The following is a 22,165-nucleotide window of genomic DNA, read 5'->3' as shown; positions in this document are numbered from 1 at the left end:
TTCGGGGTTGACAGATGGTGGGTCACGGGGGCAGGTCTGCACCAGGCTGTAACCATCATGCACACCTGCCTGGGCCCGAGGCATCCCTGACAATCGCCGGCCCGCAGGCTGGGAGAATCTCAATAAAGCTCAGCCCGGGTAGAGGCAAAGCAACAGACTTGGTTGAAATTACTTCCCAAACTTCCTGTCTGCCTTTAGCACCTAAAAAAGGAAGTGACACTTTCGTAGTCAAGAAGCCAAGTCAGAAAGGACCCTCTTACATGTGCAGCGCTCCCAAAGCTAGCCTGGCACTCCTCCCAGAACCGGGAGAATGGCGGGCAGTCCCTGGTTCCCAGAAGGTGTGAGGGCAGCTCTGCGGCCACAGTGAGGGGCCTGGGTCTGGGATGGGCCAGCCGGGCCCCTCCACCGGGGGCAGTGCTGCCCTCTGCCCACCCGCCCACCCAGGGCTCTGTGAGGACCAATGAGAAAGAGCTTGTGATGCTCAGGAAAGTGACAGGATGCTGTTAGGATGTTAGGTCTGCGTTTACGATTATACGGTCCTCCTCCTCCAGGGAGACGGGGTGGGGGGCTGCAGTCTCTGGGGGGGCAACACTGTCAGATACCGGGGGGACGGGGAGAGCGGGAGCCTGTCTGCCCCAGTGTCCAGCTGTCCTCAGGCTGGGCTGTGACAGCTCCACCCTGGGGGAGGGACCACCAGGCCCGGCCACCGAGGCAGACCCTCTGGTCAGAGCTGGGGCAGCCTTTCTGCCAGGTGGGCTCAACGCCACACACGCAGCTCAGCGCTGCCCGCATCCGGTGCCCAGATCTGCCAGTTCCAGCTCTAAGCCGTCCGGTTCCCCCTTGGCCTCGCTCCAGGGGCTTCCCAGGGAGGCTGCAAGGTGTCTGATGAGAAGGTGGGCCATGGGGTTGGGGGAAGGGCGGCTCGTCCCTCCCAGACCTCCGCTGAAGTCCTTCAGAGGAAGTGGGTCTGGCCCAAGTACAGTCCGTCAGGATGTGCAGCCTGGACGCTCCAGGGTCCATCCCTCAGGCCACAGGGTCCCTGGAGCCCTGGGCTTGTCAGCAGGTGCAGATCACCGATTACCTGCAGATGTGCATGCCTAGGCAGGTAGGTCAGGGAGGCAAATGCAGGCATGAAGCAGACACGGAGATTAAGGTGTAGATGGGAAACCACGGTGGATGGAAAGGTGTGATTAGATACGTACACAAACTAGTTTTAAATTGTTTGTATCAAATTCCAAAACGCCTGCAATTTTTTTCTGAAACAATTCCGGACTAGTTGGACTCCACTAGACTCTCGGGCTGACCTCCTGGTTTCACCCCGTAAAGAAGAGATCAGGCTCCTTTGTTCAGACAAGAACACCTGGGGGGACCTCGGATCACAGGACCATGCCTGGCTCTTCCCTCCCCTCTGGGTTCAGCCAGTGGGCGTGGGGGCAGGAGAGCAGAAGGACGGGCGTCTCCCCCAGCTCCCTCGCAAGGGGTCAGGCTGTGCCCCGGTCCAGGCCTCCAGCAGGGTGGTGGCCACTCTGCAGGTGCTCACCCAGAGGGCAGAGCCCGTCACGCTCTGTCGCCTGTGTGCATGGCCCCCAGCCTTGTGTCTTCCTAAAGCCACACCGTGACTAGCGAGCATTTGCATGGCACGGAAGTCACAGCTTCCTAATAACATTGTCATGCAAGTGGGACACGCATGATTGCTGCTTCCCGGGGGAGGCCGAGCGTGACCCACCGCCCATCACAGTGCTGAAGGCAGAATCTTCCGATGCCATAGTCTAGCCTCTTCCTGCTGTGCCCAAGACGCCCCTGCTGCACCATCTGGGCTGCTGGGTGTCCCCCAGTGGGTTAGATTTCGGGTACACACCCCAGGTCCCATTAAGGCTGCCTGGGAGCTTTCAGCAAAGTTGCAAACTGGGCCAATTACACCGGAAGGCCTGGGCTGGGCCGCAGGCTAAGAATCGCTGCTGCCGATGCCCCAGGAAACCTGGCTCCCGGGATTGGGCAACGCAGCTCACCATGGCTCCCGCCTCCTAATTTTACAGAAAGAAGACAAGGCCTGGGGGGCTTGCGAGCAAGCCAGTGACTGAGCTGGCCCGAGAACAGGGCCGCCCCCAGCCGAGACAAGCAAGGCACCGGGGCACAAAAAATCCAAGGTGGGCTCACCCACGGACCCGAGGCTGCGCACTTGAACCTGCGTGTGCCTTCCTCCTGCAGCTGGGCTCTCTGGGCACCAGAGACCCCAGGCGGTGGGAAACAGTCTTAAACATTCAGTAAGTTTGCAGCCTGTTGTGATAGGGCTGGTAGCTTGCAAATAACTGCAGGGAGAAGCCAGGCGCACACATGCGGGCTGGGGTAGGGCAGGCTCCCGGGTCTCTGATGCCCGCTCTGAGCTCAGGACCCTCCCCCAGATTAGTTATCTGGATCCTTGCATTTCCTGTCCTGTTGTCCTACCCGGTGAAGTGCTGTTCTGTCCCCCAAAATCCCCAGAACAAACTGGCCGAGGGCACTTTCCCTAAACAACGCCCCTCTGCATGGGGCCCATCATTTATTTGCCAAATCCAGGAAGAGATTGTCGGTGTCCTTTCTTTTTTAAAGACTGTTGAGTGCCTGCAGACCTTCGCTCACAGCCTCTCCCCTGGGAAGTCCCCAGAGACGGCATTCTTTGCTCAAGAAACGGTCCTCAGCTCCTGGACATCGCTTCTGTGGCTTGATTTGCAGCAGCTCCTTTCGATTAAGGGAATTTCCATCTGTTGGTTAAAAACACTTTTTTAACGGCCTCTATTTTTAACACTGAGGTTTCTCAGCCTCGGCCCCCTGTTTGTCTGGTGAGGCTCACGCTCCCAGATATTTCTCTTCTCGTGCAGCTGGTCCCCTGCAGCACTCTGGGTGCCGGGCCGGCGCCAGTTCTGTTCATGTGCTCATCCATCCATCCAGGGTCACTCATTCAGCCCCACCCCAACCCCCAGGAGGGGACGTGCTCACGGAGAGCCGTGTAGGGGGCAGGAACCGTTCCAGGCATCAGGTCATAGGTGAGCCGCACAGAAGTCAGGTAAACATGACGACACGGAGAGATCAGAGCTCTAGAGGGAATAAAAGAGGAGACGGGGTTGAGGGGCCACGTCTTAGAGTTCTACAGGGGTTTCTTTCTTTTTATTTTATTTTATTTTATTTATTTATTTTTATTTTTGGCTGCGTTGGGTCTTCATTGCTGCGCACGGGCTTTCTCTAGTTGTGTCTGGTGGGAGGAGGGAGTTCTGAGGATTTCCCAGGCTGGTCAGGAGCTTGGGGAACATTCTTCCAGAATCTGCTTCCAGGTGATGACTCATGATGTGCTCTGACACAGCTGATGCCCCTGTGCTTCAGCCGGAGAAAGGCCTGGAAATGACCTGTCAGTGCCCTTGGCTTTCAGAGGTCCCAGTGGCCACGTCAGGTGTCCACGTGCAAGTGTTGGGGTCCTCTTCTGTGGTTCTGACCCCCAGGGACCATCTCTGAGGCTTTGACACCCCTGGGGCTCTGCTCTGTGGTCCTAAACCCCCCAGGGCCCATCTCTGTGGTCCTGACCCCCACCCCCAGTGCCCTTCTCTGTGGTCCTGACCCCCCCCCCGCAGGGCTCTGCTCTGTGGTCCTGACCCCCCAGGGCCCTGCTCTGTGGTGATGGAACAAGCCAGACATTTATCTTCTGACCTGGAGGTACGTGAGAAAGCAAGATTTAGAATAAGGAGCCCAGAATAACCCCGTAAGAACAGCCCTGCCTGTGGACCCAGGGAGACTTGCACCTGTGCGAGCAGACGGGCATGGGAGGGACATGCAGGAGAACACCTGCATGGGGACATCGTCCAGATTAACCTCCCGAGGCTGGGCCTTCATCCCTTCCTCCCTGGTCAGCTTCACACACCTTCCAGCCACACAGCTGTGTTAGGGGCCCCCGTCCCAGACCTGCAGGGCTCCGTGCCCCCTGCTCCCTGCACGCCCCCCTCCAGGGGCTCAGGCCATCCCTGGCCTCTAAGAGACCCTGTTCTCACCCACCACGGGCTTCCCCCCAGAGCGTCCCTCCCCTGTCTGGCCTCTGCTCCCCTCCTGTGCCCACCAGCTCCGAGGCCCCATGTCCCTGTGGAGCCTTCCCCGCAGCTCCAGTGGGGACTGATGTGACAGGAGCCCAGCTCCTCAACAGGAGGCAGAAAGGCCATGTGGGCCCCGTGGGTCCCCAGGCCTGGCACCCCCATGGGGCTCTGATGCGCCAGGCTGACACCTTCGCCCTCTGTGGTCCACTCGGAGGCCGTGCACCCCAGGAAGGAGGGCGGGAGGCCCCCCAGAGGGGCCGGGAGCAACGTCTCCAGGGGAGGGAGAAGGAGGCGGACGCAGACGGCGGGCCCACGGTGCAGGGCTGGAAAGAGAGCAGAGCGGGCTCGCGGGTGTGCTGCAGCGGCCGGTCACGGACGGGGCGTGGCCACTGCACAGACCGGGCAGCGGACGCAAGACAAACCCAGTCTGAGGAAGTCAGCGCATCTCTAGTCCAGAGCAGGGCTCCCACGCAGCACCCTGGACGTTTGGGGTCACGTCGCTCCGTCCCGGGCCCTGCGGCTGCTGAGCGGCACCACCCTGGCACCACCCACCGCCTGGCAGTGACAACCCAAAATGCCTTCAGACGTTGCAGGTCAAAGTCACGCCAGGTGAGAACCCTGGTGTCCACCGAGCCGCATCCCCAGACAACGACCGTGTCTGAGCCGCCTGCCCCCGGGGTCCGAGTCAGTGGTCCGGCCGCCGGTGGGGGTGACGCTGGCCGCACGCTGTGCAGAGCAGACGCAGCCGCCTCCCTGACCCCAAGCCGGCGCTGGGGACAGACACGCCGGTGAACGAGCCGGTGAAAGAAGAACGAAAGAGAGGCCAGAGGAGATGCTATGTCACCCCAGCCCTGGCCCCCCTGCCCTGGAGGTGAGGTCACCGTCCCACTTTGGAAAACCCCTCCAGAAAAGTCGAGGGCAAGAGCAGGTGTGCGTTTATGCTCGGGAGGAACCAGAGACAAGGGAGATGCACCAACGCTTGGGCGGCCACCTGCAGCGGGGTGAGAGGACCCTCTCTGCACAGATGGAGGGCTCCGAGCCCAGCTGGTCCCCTTGCGCCCAGGGCGCCTTGCTGCGCTGCTGAGTCTCTGGGCCAGCAGCTGGGGAGTGAGTGGGGTGGGCCCAGGACAGAGCCAGCCTCGGGAGAGGGCAGAGGTCACCACAGTGTCCCCGTCGCCCACAGAGCCATCCTGAGCCCAGCCTCCACCGACGGCCGCTAGGGTTACTATTACTGCCTTTGTTGTCATCTTTCCCTTATTGATTTCAACAGCCTGGGCTGTAGAGCTGGCATTTGGGTGGGGGGACATGGAAGGAGGGAAGGGGAGGCAGCAGGGCTGTGGGGCGGTGTGCTGGTGGAAGTGGCTGGAGACGGCAGCTACCTGCTCGGCCTGGGCTGAGCCGGGGCAGCGGCCTGCGGTTCGCGGCCCGGGGCTCCAGCTGCGACGTCCCCGCACTGCCACCAAGGGGGCCCCGGGGACACAGAGCCTCCAGGTTCTGGTGGGGACGCAGACCTGCCCTCGGCCCTCAGCGTGGCCCTGGGCCGGGGGGCCTGGTGCAGCCCGAGGAGCCTCAACGCCAACCTCACCCGCCAGGCCGCCCCATTAGGAAGCCAGCCGGTCCCGCCAAGCTGGCACCCGACGCCCGTCCAAGCCATTTCCTGAGGCTCCCGTGTGTGTCTCCTCCTCAAGGCCCCACAACCAGGGCCTCACCAGACCCCAGCAGGCCTGCTTGGGGGTCATTTTCTTCTGGTTCCAAAGCTGATGTGCCTTGTGGGGTTAAAGCCACTTTGACTTAGTTTTTTATTTTCCTCAATCACGAGTAAACGATGGGGCAGGTGCTCAGATCAGCAGCCAAGAGACTCGTTTCACATCCAGAAGCTTCTATTTTGCCATCCCTATATCATTCGTGTAAAAGATAATCTTCAAAAAGAGGCAAAATCGTGACTCTCAAGCAGGTTCAAAATGAATGCACGTTAAAGATTTTATTTAACTCAGTTTAGCAAAGGAACTGGTAAGGTGGTCCAGCCAGTTCAAAGGAGAGTGAAAAAGCATCAATTTACAGGGAGAAAAGGAATGGACGGAGCCACGGATGGGGTGGAGGGAAGTCGACTGGCTCCGAGTTCATCTGCATGCCGACTGGTCTCCGGGGCACAGACTGACAGCTTAAAACAGCAGAGATTTGCTCTCTCACAGTTCCCGAGGCCAGAGTCCTATCAAGGTGTCACAGGTTGACTCCTTCTGGAGGCTCTGGGGGGATCCTTCCTTGCCTCTTCCAGCGTCTGACGGTTACCAGTAATCCCTGGTGTTCCCGGTCCTGTAAATACAGCGCTGCAGTCGCCGCCTCCATCTTCCCATGGCTTCTCCCTCTGTGTTCACGTGCCTCAAATCTCCTTTTCCTTTCTCCTGCGAAGACCACAGTCATGGCATTTAGGGTCCACCCTAAACCAGGATGATCTGATGCCAAGATCCTTACCTGATTACATCTGCAAAGACTATTCCCAAATCAGGTCACATGCGTGGGTACCAGGGCTTAGGGCGTGAACATATCTTTTTGGGGGCACCATGCAACCCACTGTCTATAAATAAGACTTACCTGTATTGCTATCAGTTATCTAATGTTTACAGAGGCAATAAGAGACTAGACTCAGAAACCCCAGAAGAAGTCATTGCCCCTCGTCTCTGAATCTCTGTTGCTTTTCCAAATTTCCTTACACTTGGTCCTCAGAAATCATTTCTAGGCTCCCAGAATGACAGATGTGTTTTTTATGCCCTTTGGTCATCAGGGGCTGCAGGCACGGGACCTGGAGGACCTGGTAGGCTGTGTTGTGAACAGGGGGTCTGAGGGTCCGAGGGACCCACCTTGAAAACCCAAACCACCACCACGCAACCCCGACCTTCTGCCCTCTCCTCCTCCCCTTCCTGCAGTTCCTTCAGCTGGCCGAGGGCACGCCTGCCTCAGGGCCTTTGCACTTGCTGCTTCCTCTCCTAAGGGGTCGGCAGGCACACGCCGCTCACTTCAGTTGTTTCTGCTCAGAGAGACCCACTCTCCCCCTGCACCGCACTCATGGCCGCTCTGCTCTGTACTTGCCTCAGGCCCGAGCTCCGGGACTCTGTCCTCTCCACCCCGTGTCCCCAGCGCCCAGGACAGTGCCTGTCCCGTAGCCGTCACCGTCAACACCTGTGGAAGGATGAGGGGCCACCCTCGCTCTGGGCCTGGGAGGGGAAGTGGCTCCCTCCTCGCCTCCCCCTCCCCCATCCCGGGTCATCTCAGTTGCAGACCCGCCCGCCCTCAGGCCCCGTGGGGGCCAGCCCACTCACCCTGGTGAGCGGACGACTGCCCTGCCCTCCCTCTGCAGCATCTCTGAGGCTGCTCCCCGCTGGCCTGGGGACCAGGAAGCAGACAGGACGAAGTCCCAGTCCTCCCGGGGCCTGGGTGGAGAGTGGAGAGGTTGGGAGGAGGAGGGGACGGACAGCCCAGCAGGGACACACAGGACGCAGCCCCTGGCTGGCGGGTGGTTGGGGGCAGCAGGTGTATTTCCAGCCCAAGGGGTGAGGCCACCACAGGTGGAGGAGGAGGTGAGAGAGGACCCGCCCTCACTTAGAGGTGGGGAGGAGGGTCAGCGAGGCGCAGCGTAGGGCAGCGCCGGCCGAGAGGGCGACCCTTCCTCACCCTGCTCAGCATGTATTCATGCGCAGCCTGCCCGGCTCCCCCGGGAGAGGGGCCTGCTTGGGCGTTTCTCAGCTGTGGACACATCCCAAAAGCATCTGCTCTTTCTTCTTCCTTGACATCCTAGAGTTTTGAAAATCCTCAGTGGTTTTTGCCTCCTGTGCCGTGGGGAGAAGGTTTGGCCAAAGCGTTAAGGGGACCCAGGGCACAGCCCCAAGGGACAGGAGACGCTCGGTGGATGCCGGCACGACACCCCCGCCCCCCACCAGGGATCTTCACTCCCAGACCCCTGCTTTGCCAGGCTCCCAAGGTGGGCTGGGCAGGGGTGGCAGGGGGCAACAGTCCTGGCCTGGGTGGCTGTCTGAGGAGCAAAATGAACCCCTGACACAGTCTGCCTGCATTCAGGAATTTAGAGGGCCCCCAGCACGAGGTCAGTACCTCCCCCTGGATCCTTATCGTCTCGTTCTTGGAGACAGCAGACAACCAAGGGTCATCTGGTGACATAAAAGAGAGACCAAGACACAGAGGAAAATAAAGATGCTGAGGGAAACAGGTAAGTCAAGGAAGGAGGAGAACTTACCAAAGTCGAGCAGCCAGCTGCTAACGTCCTCAGAGAAGACGTTGCCTCCATAAACCAGGACTGAGTGCAAGAAAAAGCTTCTCGGAAACTAAAATAAAAGCACTACTGAAAATTCAAGGGGTTGGAGATAAAGATGAAGTCTCTCTGAAAGCAGCAAAGGAAGACAGGAAATAAGAAAGAAAGGACAGGAGACAGTGAGGCTCCATCGAAGAGGTCGGATGCACAATGACCCGAAACTCTGGCCAGGGAAGCCAGAGGAAAATGGGTGAGGAGGCTGCCAAAGGTGTAACAGAAGAGACTTTCTCCAGCTGAAGGGATGTGAGCTTCCAGGCTGCAAGGATCCACTTGAGCGTCCAACAAAATGAATGATAACAATAATAAACCCCCCATCAGATGCACCATCGTGAATTTCAGAATATCAAGGGGGAAAAGGAGGTCCTGGAAGATTTCTGAGAAACAGAGTACACGTCACCCACAGAGAGCGAGGACGGACTGCCTGCAGCTCGAGAGGCTGGAAGGCAGCAGGGCAGTTCCTCTGGATGCCGGCAGGAGTTATTTTTGCTGAGAATTCATTCACTGACCAAACTATCCATCAAGCGTGAGAGTGGATAGGGCCGTTTTTAGGCATGTAAACACCCAGAAAATGTACTGCCCACACACCCTTTCGTAGGACACTCCTTGAGGACACACTTCAGCAAAATGAGGAGATAAATCAAGAAAGGAAAAGACGTGGGTCCCTAAAACAGTCTCTCCAACTCATGGGGACAGTGTCGGGAAATCCAGGAAAATCCTTTCAGCAGGTCTGGAGAGCAGCCCGTCCAGCGTGGAGCAGGAGGGTGGGGGCTCTGGAAGGAAATCCCGGGGGAGTGTGATAGGACACGTGAGGTTATGGGTTGAGTTGTGTCCCCCAGAAAGATATGTGTAAGTCCTAATCCCTGGTACCTGTGACTGCGACTTTATTTGGAAATTAGGGTCTTTGCAGATATAATCAAATTAAGGTGAGGTGATACAGGGTCGGAGTGGGCCCTAATCCAATATGCCTGGTGTCCTTATAAGAAGAGGACAGACAGACACAGAGAGAATGCCATGGGACCACTAAGGCAGAGATTGAGGTGATATGGCTTCAAGCCAAGGAACTCCAAGGATTGTCAGCGACTGTCAGAAGCTGCAAGAGACAAGGAAGGATCCTCCCCCAGAGGCTTTGCAGAGAGAGCATGGCCCTGCCGACCCCTTGATTTTGGACTTCTGGCCTCCTTAACTGTGAAAGAATAAATTTCTGTTGTGTGAAGGCACCCAGTTTGTGTACTTTGTTTCAGCAGCCACAGGAAACTAACACACCTGACATGATGGAGAGTTGGAAATAAATGAGGATATGATTAAAACAGTGTAAGGAAAAAAACAAAGGCATGTAGAAAGGCCAGGAAAAACATAGAGCAGTATCAGAAAAGAAGTGTAATCATAGTATACCACTGGCCTTTGCTATAAGCACTATTTTCAATCAAAATAACACAAACATTATTTATTGATTAAAAATCATGACATTGAGAGGATAAGGAGGAGAAATTAGGGTGCAGAAGGGCTAAAATATAATCATTCACAGCAAGAAGCCAACAAATCAGTCTAAAAATTGTAAGCCAAGAAGTAGCAGTATGGACCTGGGTTTCCCTCTCTGCTGTGACAACCCCTTCCCCACTGCCCTCCCCTCCCCATCCTACTGACTGGCAGAATGGGCTATGCCATGGCTGACCCTCTGGGGTCCCTAGAGTCAAAGAGTCATACCATGAAAAAATATGACATTGACTATCTCAGGCCACAAATAAGGCGTTACTTCTCCAATGAATTGATCAGGAGCATGCGGCAAAGTTTTATTTCTATTTGGCCAGGAAGAGAACCAGTTCCATAAAAGCTTGTACGTGGATTCTTCTTGCCAGAGATATTTTAGAGAAAAGAAAAAAGATGGTTGGCTGATTGCTGTTAGACTAAGTTTTAAATAAATATATACGTAAAAGCATCCCACAAAGCTCAGGGTCCTTCAGTTCCCGGGCAGACCAATGATTCGGGTGGAGTAAATCTAACTTCTCAGAGAGGGGTCTCCAGCCCATCAAAATCACTCAGAAACATGCTCAAGCATTTTGTCAGGAGTGCCAGTCTCTCCCTAGAAGGGATCCAAAGGACATCACACAAAATAACACTCTGCCCCAGACCTGGTCTGGGAACATCTTCTTTCCCAACAGTCTATGTGGGATTTTAATATTTGTTTTAGAAACCAACATAGATTAATTTTATTTTCTTGTAAGAAGCAGCAGGAATGGTAACAATTAAACCCAGTCTTACCACAAAGAACAGCATTCCAAAGGAATTTCACATTCCAAAAAAAAAAAAAAAACAACAAAGTAGAACTTTTGTGTACTTTGTTCCATCTCATAAACAGCCTCAGCCCTTGGTGCTGATCAAATCACTCCCAGCTGTGAGTGGGACGCTGGCCGGTCCTGAGGAACCCCTCGATGATGGGGGTCCTGCGAAGTTTAGAGAGAATGACAGTGTGACAGATCTGGGTGCCTCTTCGAGGTGTCGACCCCAATGGTTCAGACGCAGGGTGCAAAGCAGCCTGCATCGTGCTGGTTTCATTTTAGGGGCTCCCCAAACCCCAGTGGTGTGGGGGCAGACGGGAGGGAAAGCGGGGCTGGTCCCCCTTCAAACTCTCCCACCCCCACTGGGCCTCAGGTTGTTCCTGGAGTGACCAGGCTTCCACAGCAGAAGCCAGCTGCAGCCTGTTTTCCCTGGACACTTGGAAGCCAGCTGCCGGGGTCTGGATAGACGTGTTGTGCTGCGGCTGCCAGCAAGAACACAATGCTGAAACTTCCCTAATAATGCAACTAAGATGAAAGTCATCTGACTCTTTTAAGTGGCAAAATAAACATCAGTGTCAAGGTTCTGGACCGAGGCCACTCCATTTGTTAAGATGTACTTGCAGCTGTTTATTATTATTAAACAATTATGTCTCATTTTTAATTTGGTTTTTCTTAAATGCAGTCTTGTTATGCCAGTTTCTGTAACCACTACACAAATGTCTTCAATCATGCTGCTTAAGAATGTTTTATGGGTATTTTGATAACAAGAGCATATTAGTTTCCTAATAAATTACCGCCACTGAGTGGCTTAAGACAACACGAATTTACTATCTATTGCAGATACAGAGGTCAGGGGTCAACCTCAGTGGGCTGGATCGATGTGTGGAGGCTACATTCCTTGGGGGGGGGGCGGGGAGGGCACAGGGTAGGGTCATTTCCTGCCTTTTCCAGCTCCCGCAGGCGCCTGCCTGTCCTTGGCTTGTGGCTTCCTTCTCCATCTTGAAAGACGCAGCGTCACGTTTTCTGCCCTCTCTGGTCTGTTTCCATCATCACTTCTCTCTCTGACCTTTCCGCCTCCTGATAAGGATAATCTCCCGTCTCAAGAACCCTAATTTAATCCCATCTGCGAAGCCCCTTTTACTCTGCTAGGTGACATAGTCACAGGTTCCGGAGATTAAGATGTGAACGCCTCTGGGGAACCACGATTCAGGGCATCTCAACTAGATTTTGTGCAAGTTTGCAGCAAAGCTTTCCAGTTACATAGGGGAGTATTTGACAGTGAAAAAAATACAAAGAACAGCAGAGATGACCCTCAGAGAAGAGCTAGACGTGGTCATCTCAGTGGGCCAGCCCCAGAGGGGGAGGGGTGGGAACAGAGAGTGTCTTGTACATTCCAGATTTGTTTGTTTGTTTTACTAAGTGCAGTTATTATAAAATAATATTTCTTCAATTACAAAAAAGAATGAATGCTATGTCCCCCTTTTCCCAGGACGCTGGCAGTCGGAGGAGATGCGCCTACATGTGATGCACTGAGATACATGTGACCGTGCAGTGGAGGAGCTGGTACCCAGGGCCAGGTGAACCCCGGGGGACGAGGGGCCAGGACAGAGGGGGCTCTCTAGGCTGGTGGCCTTCAAACTGGGGGCACAGAAGTGCTGAACTCTTTCCCGGGGACACAAGGAGGGGACCAGGTGCCGGAGCTTCAACATCCCTGTGTTCCCTTCTGGAGTCAGCTCACAGGGGGCCCTGCCCCGGCATCCCTGGTGGCCTGCACACGTCCCCAGGGGTTCTGGGGTGACCCCGAGTGAGGGGGCAGGAGGGGAGGCGATGCTCTGGGCCCCCCAACTGTGGTCAGGGAGCCAGCCCCTGGGGGACCCCAACACTGACTCTCCAAGTTCAGAGGTGCCCACCTTCTCGGCTGATCCCAACACCCCTCCGAGGGTGTGACACGGGGGGACGAAAAGCACCCAGACGCCGACGGTTCAGGCAAGGCTCTGACCTGTGAGTGGGTGGGACAGCTTCCCGCACGGCCGCGTCTTCACGCCACCCTGGGCAGAAGTAGCGTTTCCTTGTCCGGAAGAAGCAAGCTGCTTCCCAGCCGGGTCCCCACCCGCAGGATGTGACACCTGCCCCCTCGTCTGCTGAAAACACGGGAAAGCTGACCTCTGGGCTGATGGGGTCAGTCATGCTACCTGATTCACACCGGATCCTTGTTTGATAACTGATGAGCATGGAGTCCAGTTCACCCCCGGCACACACACACGGGCACGCACACGCACGCTCCTTCACGGGCTCACACGCGAGCTCTCACACACACACACCCCTCACCAGGAGCACCATGCCTGGGGCAGCCCCCCGCTTCACAAAGAGCCCACCCTTTAGCCACACATGACATTGCGTTGCTGAAACACGGTGACAGAACAAAGCATGTTGACTCTCCATGTTCACGATTCATTGAGGAAGTTAATTCCGAGTGACCCTCATCTTGGCCCATACAACACACGCTGGCACTCAGTTAAAAGAATGGCCTCGGAGGTATTGTCTCAGTGTTGGTTTCTACAATATGTCAGATGCTACCACTTAAACTTAGGAGGAGAAATTTTAGTTGTTAGAGACTGAATTTCCCCATGGACCATGGCCAGACAACATAAAAGATGAAACTCTGACCCACAACCTGCAGCCACCTGCCCGGGTGGCCAAACCGCCATCTCCAGGACCAGCTGGGACGGGCCTGTGAGTCACAGCGGCTCAAGGCCAGACGGCGGTCATCTGCGAGTCCCGGAAGCCAGATAACAACCAGTAAAAATCAGCTGAGAACGGATAAGACTTGACCTGTGACCGCCAGCTTCCCTAATTTCTCTCCCTGCTTCCAACTCAGGACCAACGGGAGGGAGCAGATGTGCTCCGGGACAGCCAGGCAGCTCCTGGACACCCCCTGCCCCCCAGGCCCTCGGCGTCCCTAGGCTCCCCGACTCCCCCTTCCCAGCGCCAGGCCGCCCCCTCCGCTGCCTGCCCGCGAGTCCCTGCCCAGCACCCTGAATAAAGAGCCTTTGACTTGGATGGTCTTTGTCTGTTTCCTCAGCTGTTAACTTAAAAATGTACTGGGGGCCACAGAATTTCTCAAGACTCCTTTAGGGGCCTGTGAAGGACACTGGTCTGGGAAAGGGGGGGGAGGGGCAGTGCCGGCTGGGGAGGGGTCTGGAGGCCGCCTGAGACCACGTCGGTGGGGGGATGGTGGGGGGCAACACTGGAGACCCAGGGGCAGGTGAGCGGCAGCCCCGTGCACAGCCGGGTCAGCCTCAGCACCCAAATGTCACCCCATGGGCCATCGGGGACCGAGGGGCTCACAGAAGGTGAGAGGTGGGTGCCTGCAGAAGAGCGTGCTAGCTGCAGGTGGGGCCCAAGTGGACCTGCAGACACAGGAGGCAGCCACCTGCTGGGGCGGGGGGGGTTGCGCCTCACTCTGCCCCACCCCCCCAGGCTCACCCTACGGCCAAGGCAGGCCTCCCGTCCCCGGGGAGGCGGGTGCCCGTGGGTTAACTCCAGGCAAGTTTGCATCTTACCTGGTCAGAGTCCGGTCCAGTTCGTCGGCTCCACGCAGCCCCTGGGGTCCCAGGCTCCTCCCCTCTCATGGCTCTGCCCTCCTCGCACCCAGACTGGACTAGGAGGAGTTGGGGGCTCAGGCGGGGGAGGGCTTTAAGGCCAGGCCTGGGGGGGACACGTCACTTCTGCCTGGATGCCACCAGCTTGCACTCAGACCCGCACCTGACCGTGTGGGAGGCTGGGGCATGGATCAGCCCTGTTCCCAGAAGGAGGAGGACCAGCCTCGTACTCATGAAGGCCATCAGGGTCACAGGCGAGACAGAGAACACTTCTCCATCTCCAGCCCTGCCCCTTGGAACTCCCTGCTGGCCAGGATCAGATGATATGTCATCCCCAGAACCACCTCTCGTGTGTTTTCACTGGTCACTTGAGTTTGGATTCTGGGTCCTCCCTGCTCACCACCCCCTGCCATGTCACTAAGTACTGTGTCCTCCTCATTTATTTCATGGCCTCTGTCATGTGACATGTTGGTATCCTCTCTCAAAATAAATTTGGCATCTCAAATTCTACTGTTAGCTATTCTTTCCTTTGGGTTGTTGTAGTAGTCAGCGTTTGCTGCAGTAACAAACAGCCCCAGCAGCTCAGAGGCTTACGTTACAGTATGTGAGGACTGAGTCCACTCTAGCAGAGGGCTTGGCTGGTTCCAAGTGACTGCTTGTTCCAGGATCTCCTGGGACCTCTGTTGTCACCGTGGACGAGAGAGCAAGAGGGGAAGAACCGAACACGTGGACTATTCTGGCTCAGACATGACTACATCCACTGGCCTAAGCAAGTCGTGTGGTCAAGCTCAATGCCTGTGGGGTCAGGGAGACACTGACCACTGTGGGCGAGCAGTGCACTGGCCACACTCCCCTGTCCATCTTCCTTCAAGCCACATCCATGTCTCCCACAGCAGCGGGTGGATTAGGGTGTTGGTCACTCCTCCCTGCCCACTCCCCAGCAGAAAAGCATAAATGGGATGCATGGAAATGGGCCAGGGAGCAGGACGGAACAGGAAGGGGCAGGGGAGGGGAGGCAAGGCCCCGAGCCAGGACAGCCAACAGCTTCTGTCATCACCGACCTGGTCAGTCTCTCCCGGAGGGACCCTGAGAAGAGCTGCCTCCCAAGGTGGTCAGGTCCTCAGGTCCAGATGTGCCTGGGGTGGGATGTTCTCCTGCAGGCCCAAGGGGCCCCTAAGACATCAATCCCGGGTGCTGGGGGCCTGGGGGAGGGAGGGAGGCCAAGAATCAGTCTGGGGCTGCTCGCAGGTCCATCTGGGGTGGCGCCCTTCCTCTTGGGTTTCCTGGGACTCTGTGGGGACAGAAAAGAAAGACTCCCTGCTGCTTCGGGAACTCTGAGCGGAAGGCCTTTCTGGACACCAAGCCTGGCGACCCCTGGGCACTGGCTTGTGACGTCTGAGCTTGTGCATCTGGGGAGACCCGTGGGAGCCACATCCACGCCTGCAGCTGCTGGACGGTTCCGAGACGGAAGCTGGGTGGGAGGAGGGCAGTGTGCCAGGCAGCCCCATCCAGGCAGCGGGGGCAGAACCTGGGTTTTCTGAGGCTGCGAGAAAGCACCTGTCACCATCCTAGGTGTGGTCCTATGTCTGGTCGCCACCACATGCCGTGGAATTGAACTGAACAGGGGCAGAAGAGGACCGCACCTGGAGGGACCCGGCTGCAGATGTACAGCTGGGCCTGCCCCGTGGCCCGAGAAGTGAGTCCACACGGCCCCCCTGCGTGGAGCAGGCCACCTGTCCAGCTGTGTTGCCAAGCCTCCGCGACACAGAGGAGGGAAACAAGCCCCTCCCATGGGGGAGGAGGGGGACCCCTTGCCCCAGGGAAGTCCAGTCCCCAGGCCTGACCCCCAAGAGGGCACCCATCTTGATTGGAACCCTTGAGCTGTGGAACCAGAGCTGGGACACCTGCGTACGTGGGAGCCCAGAGAAGGTGCCATGGTCTCTTGGCCATGAGGCTGGTGTGAGACGGGCCTGGTAAGGGTGAGGGTGAGGACGCAGAGGCCCTGCCACTTCCCTCTCTGCTTCCATGTTCTTCCTCTAAAAAATGAGCATACGACAGGTGCCCCGGGGCATCAGTGTGGTGTCACCATGGTGCCATGCACACAGGATCAAAGCACAGCCAGCCGGGGTCGGTGCCCCACTGCAGCCACCCACCCGGACGACCTGGGGTCCCCCTCCCAGGCCCACTCACAGCCGCCTGGTGCCCGGGGCCCCTGCTCCGCATCCATTCATGTGACATCACAGCAGTGGATGAGGGAGATGCCTTTTCAGCCCTGTGTCCAGGGAGGGAGGGGCTTCTCCCTCTACACAGGCTCCCTCCCTGGCCCCTCCCTGGTCCCCAGCCCACAGAAGGTGCCGCCTCCCCAGGGACCCCAGATAGCGCCCGAGCCCAGAGCACACAGGCCCAGAGATGCGAACCGTGCATCATGCAGCCGTTCCAGGTGACAAACGAGACCAAGAATGACCTGCCATCAAGGGCAAGACCAGTGACCAGACCGGGCAGCCCAGCAGGGACCAGCCCAGGCCTATGGCCAAGCGAGGAGGGGAGGGCCAGCAGGTCCAGGAGACTGGCTGGTGTGTCTCGTGGTGAAGGGAGCCCAAGTCCTTGCAGAGGAAGAGGAACGAGAAACATCATTCAGCAGCCACTGCTGGGCTCTCCGGCTCATCCAACCTCGGCCGTCGCACCTGGCCAGTGAGCTGCGTGCGGCTCTCAGCCTTTCTCAGCATCCCACTTCCCTTGCCTGTCTGCTGCTGGCTTGGGAGGAGGCCAGGCGGGAGGGGGCCGCGGGGCAGCCTCAGGATAGCGGGGACCGGGGGTACCACAGTGTGAACAAGCCAGAACCCATGCCCTCATCCAGCCTTTCCACTGTCAGTGAGCAAGCAAGGAACTGGTACAGTGGCAGGACGTTGTCAGATTTCCATCCGTATGTGGATTTTTATTGTTTTTAGCTGAGACTCATCAAGTGGTTTAGGATGTCTAGGACTGTCTCTGTGTTTACTTGCAAATCCAAGCCAAGATTAAACAAATGGTCTTAATCAAACATTCACTCTGTCCCAGGCCCACAATGTGCCTGAAGCACAGCTGGAGGCAAGCAAAACTAGAACGCAGGAAAATCTCCAGTGAAAAAGCACAGTTAACTCTTCCTGAAGAAGCCCACCAACATATTCACGAGCAAAAGAATGAGGCTGGGCCCTCACCTCACGCATGGCACATACAAAACTTTTCTCAAACCAGACCAAAGACCTAAATGTAGGACTAAAACTGTAAAACTCTTAAATGAAAACAGAGGAAAGGCTTCATGACATTGGATTGGGCAATGGTTTCTGGGATCTGACACCAGAAGCACAAACCAACAAAAGAAAAAAACTAGAGAAATTAGATTACATCAAAACTTAAAACTCTTGTGCATCAAAGGACACGATCAACAGAGTGAAAAGGCAAACCACAGAATGAGAGAAATATTTACAAATCATGTATCTGATAAGGGGTTAATATACAAAATAGACAAAGAACTTCTAAAACATCAACAACAAAAACCAAAGAACGCCGATTTAAAAATGGGCAAAGGACTTGAATAGGAATTTGTCCAAAGAAGATATAAAAATTGACACTAAGCACATGAAAAGATGCTCAGTATCACAAATCACTGGGGAAATGCAAATCAAAACCACACAAGAGGGCTTCCTTGGTGGCGCAGTGGTTGAGAATCTGCCTGCCAATGCAGGGGACACGGGTTCGAGCCCTGGTCTGGGAAGATCCCACATGCCGCGGAGCAACTAGGCCCGTGAGCCACAACTACTGAGCCTGTGCGTCTGGAGCCTGTGCTCCGCGACAAGAGAGGCCGCGATAGTGAGAGGCCCGCGCACTGCGATGAAGAGCGGCCCCCACTTGCCGCAACTGGAGAAAGCCCTCGCACAGAAACGAAGACCCAACACAGCCAAAAATAAAAATAAATAAATAAATAAATAAATAAAAATTTAAAAAAAAAAAAAAGGAAGGACAGTCTGACACCTGCTACCACATGGATGAACCTTGAGGACATCATGCTCAGTGACATAAGCCAGACAGAAAAGGACAAATCGTGTATGATCCACTTACTTGAGGTCCCTGGAGGAGCCAAATTCACGGAGCCAGAGCAGTGGTTGCCAGGGGCTGGGGTACGGGCATTGCTTAACAGGTGTAGAGTTTCAGTTTTGCAACATGAAAAAGTCCTGGAGATGGACAACAATGATGGTTACACAACAAAGTGAATGTACTTAATGCCACTGAACTGTTCATTCAAAATGGTTAAAATGGTAAATTTCATGTTGTATACATTCTACCACAATTTAAAAAAATAAAGAGGCTAAACTTAACTACATATATATTTTATAATAGAATGTTAAGCTTTACAGAGCAAGTTCTTTATAGAGGTATCAAAGTTAGCATTAAGCTATAATGTAGCGAAACAACAAAGAAATTTAATAGAAATAATGCACTATAGAGGTATCAAAGTTAGCATTAAGCTATAATGTAGCGAAACAACAAAAAAATTTAATAGAAATAATGCACTATATCAATGTTCTTGTATTAGTTCTCTTTAAAATTAAGTTTAGGGATGACCTATTATTTCTATTAGAGTTGTGATTTTAAGCTGAGAGATGTTAAATAATTTAAGTGTGTAAAACAGTATTAGAATGTGTATGTGAACTTGATTTGTTATAAGCTTAATTTATTACATAAATAAGAGTAATTTAAGTGAGAGGTTTGGTGTGTTTGTGGTGTAAATGCTTCTTGTCAGGTATTTGAAATGCTTAAAAAGATAAAAGAATATATTAAATTATAATAGAACTTAAGACATTAAAGGGAATTTAACCTTTATAAAAAGCTGATGAATAACAATCAGTGTTTAAAAGACATGAACTGTGCATTAGGAAGGCTGGAAATTACCCAAGCTTGCTGGCCCTGAACTTGATTAACCAGTTTTCAAATAATAAGATAATATCTGGTGAAGACTATTCCAAAGTGGCGGGGTAGGAATGGCATTTGCTGATTAAGACGGCAATGCTAAAGATAACGCCCTTCTCACCTGTCCCTAAAAATGTCTGTTATTGTACTGCCCTGAAAACACACCCCATTGTTTTCTTCCAAAGTGAGGGTGTCCTATTAGTAAGCACAGCCACGTGACAACCTGACATAATCCAAAGGGAGACCTCGGACCCAAGCTGGACCCATGGCCCCTGCCCGGGCCCTGCCCAGAGTCGTGGTAGAGGGGTGGGCAGGGAAGCGGGGCTGGGCAGAAGAGGGAGTCAAGCACATCCCCATGAAAATATGGAGGAAATGGTTGCTCTTCTAGCAAAACAGAAATTACCAAAATCAATCCTAGAAGAACTGGGACATTTATGAAGTCCAACTTCCACAGAAGAAATTAGAAAGGTGACTAAAGATCTATCTTTGGAAAAATTCCAGTCCTGAATTTCAAATTCAACTAAATTTTATTTACTTTTTAAATAGATATTTCAAACTTGTGTAAACTTTTCTAGGCCACAGAAAAAAGATGGAAAGCCTCCTTTAATTTATGAAAACATAACTTTCATAAAGATAGCATGTGAAAATGATGCTATTTCACTTATGTCTATTGATGCAAGCATTCTAGATCAAATAGTTGCCAAAAGACTCTACCAATGTATTTAAACATTGTGCCAAAGTATCCAATCATCATACACAATCACCAAGAAGGGTTTATGTTCGCAGTGCAAGGACGGTTCAGAAGCAGGACAACTGTCATCATTAAGAAGAAAAATTAGTGAAGAAAGAAGATGCAGAGAACACAGGCTAAGCATCAGAGAACAAAAGCCCCCTGGGAGGCCTGAGGGAATACAGAGGGTGTCTGTGGCCTGAGCCAGGGGTGAACGAGGTGGGTGAGTGACAGGAGCACAGGACCTCCACCAAGGGCCTTACCAGGGGGCTCAGTGAAGGCACGGAAGGTGAAAAATCAGTCCTGTGCCCAGATGGGCTGGGAAACTTCTGGGAGATGGAGAACATCGTGTCGCTGGAGGGACCGAAGGATAGGAGAAGGGTTTGCTCTTGGTTGTGACAGTTTGACTGCAGGTCACGGAACGCAGCTCAGTCTTCCAGATGCAGACAGGGAATACATGAGAAGGGTGACTGAGGTGTCCCAGCCCTGGCCGGAAGCAGCAGATGCCCAACACGTGGACTCTGGTCTCAGCCCTCCTCTCTGCTCCTTTCTGGGGCAGGACACCCCTCCCATCGCCCTCTCCTGCTCTAGTCCGCAGGGTGAGAACTTGGGCCACCCCCAATCTGAGAACGTTTCACCCTCAGTCCAGGCGTCGTGGGTGGGCGGCTGTAGCCGCAGCTCCACGTTCCTGAGGAAGGGGTCTGATGGGCCTCTGGGCCCCGTGCCCACCGTGGTCAGAGGTCAGGGCCAGGCTGTCCATGGACAGGAGTTTAGGCAGAGGACGGGCAGGTCAGAGACCACCTCTCTCCCCCGTACCCGCATCCTCTCCTGGCCCCTCCGAGGAGGCCAGCAAACGGCATGCCAGGCAAGCTGGGCTAAGAGCACATCAGCCAAGGTTATGCTGGGGCCTCAAAGAAGATGGAGTGGTTTGCGTCTTTATTTGGTGGTCCTGATACTAGTAAAAATAAGCAAAACAGCTTTTTTAACCTTCCCACTCGCCCGCTGGAGGGGCACCATAACTGCCTCTAAGTTACAGATGGGGAAATCAAGGCAGGGAATGGTTAGAGAGCTCGCCCACGGCCAGACAACTAGCCACCCACGTGACCAGGCTCCCCTTTGGGCTCCTGACCCCTCACCTGCCTGCTTAAGTGTGACAGGTAAGGACAGCACAGTGCATTTGGGGAGAAGCCCCCCTGTCCCTGGGCCCAGGCTCACTGACACACCTTCACCTGTGCAACTGTGTGAGCCGGGCTCTCCTGGGCCCATGGGGCATGGAGGAGGGGGCGGGGGTGCTGGGTCCCAGAGCTGGGTGTGCAAGGGCTTGTGTCTACAGGCTGCCCACCGCTCCTAAGTCTCCAGGTCCCAAAGTTCTGGGACAAGTGTCTGTACACGGGAGCAAACTTGTGCCAGTAGTTTAGGGACACTTGGGGGCCCACTGACAGCAACAAGGGCCCTGCTCCTGTTCCACCCAGGCTCACCTGGTTGGGTGGAAATCTCCCCAAAGTGCAGACAGACCACAGGGCCTGTGGAGCTAGGGTGCCCCGTGCACACCACTGACTGAAGCCCAGGCGTGGTGGGCCTGTGAGCGGAGGCCTCACCCAGGGCCTCCTGGACGCTGGTGCCAGCTGATTGTTTCAAAGGAAGATGACAGGAACTGAGGGAGAGGCGTCCGGGACCCCAGCGCCCCTGGCGTGACGGCTGAGCTATGAGGGCAGCCAGGGCCCGGGCAGGGGACCTCAGCACCTTGGGTACAGGTGGCAGAGCTGGAAGCTCACGGTGGGGCCGAGCAGCAAAGTGCTTCCCCGACCGGTGACAGCGCCTGTCAGAGCTGGGTCTGTGCCTGTTGGGCCGGAAGTCTGGGCACGAGCTCCCTGATGGAGCAGGGCTCAGGCGGGACAGAGGAGTTTCTGGCCCAAGTGGAGGGTGGAGGGTGGACCCAACCTGCAGTGGACCCAGCCCACGCTGGGCTTCAGTCCACAGGACAGAGAACCATGGAATTTCCCAGGGCCCCTCCTCCACCCCGTCCCCGGAGCAGCTGCAAACACCGCCCACGAAGTGACAGCAGGAACCAGGAACGTAGCCACCAAATGCAAACGGAGGAGAGTCAGGAAGACCCGCTCTCCCTGTGTCGGGGGAAACACCAGCCTCTGTAAGATTCTGATTGTCCAGGGAGCAGTAAAAAGAAAAATAAAACCAGCACAGAACCATTCATTATTCTGTTTCATAAACCCAGG

General features: G+C 55.0%; 1 protein-coding gene and 1 long non-coding RNA gene across 3 annotated transcripts in view; one reads left to right on the top strand and one right to left on the bottom strand.

Annotated features, from left to right (window-relative positions):
* ICOSLG (inducible T cell costimulator ligand) overlaps positions 1 to 12,657 on the top strand; it is a 28,854-nt gene extending 16,197 nt beyond the window's left edge. Inside the window, exon 6 of the mRNA XM_082459895.1 lies at positions 12,142 to 12,657. Coding sequence (XP_082316021.1) covers positions 12,142 to 12,185 — 44 coding nt within the window. The 3' untranslated portion in view covers positions 12,186 to 12,657. The remainder of the gene's footprint in view (positions 1 to 12,141) is intronic.
* Positions 780 to 21,477, bottom strand: LOC309659805. 2 transcript variants are annotated; one of them, XR_014262964.1, is made up of 5 exons: positions 18,353 to 21,477; positions 15,316 to 15,545; positions 8,302 to 10,817; positions 2,977 to 3,074; positions 780 to 2,741 (listed from the first exon to the last, which is right to left on the bottom strand). It is a non-coding gene; the product is annotated as an uncharacterized lncRNA (long non-coding RNA). The 2 variants fall into 2 exon arrangements; XR_014262965.1 differs by lacking the exons at positions 780 to 2,741; positions 2,977 to 3,074; positions 8,302 to 10,817 and adding an exon at positions 11,068 to 11,729 and having other exon boundaries at positions 12,652 to 15,545.
* Positions 21,478 to 22,165: the final 688 nt, after the last annotated feature.

The sequence above is a fragment of the Balaenoptera physalus genome (genome assembly GCF_965194825.1).
Source record: "Balaenoptera physalus genome assembly, chromosome: 4".
Taxonomy (NCBI): Eukaryota; Metazoa; Chordata; class Mammalia; order Artiodactyla; family Balaenopteridae; genus Balaenoptera; species Balaenoptera physalus.
The sequence above is the reverse complement of the archived record's forward strand: the minus strand, read 5'-3'. Positions and strand labels throughout refer to the sequence as shown.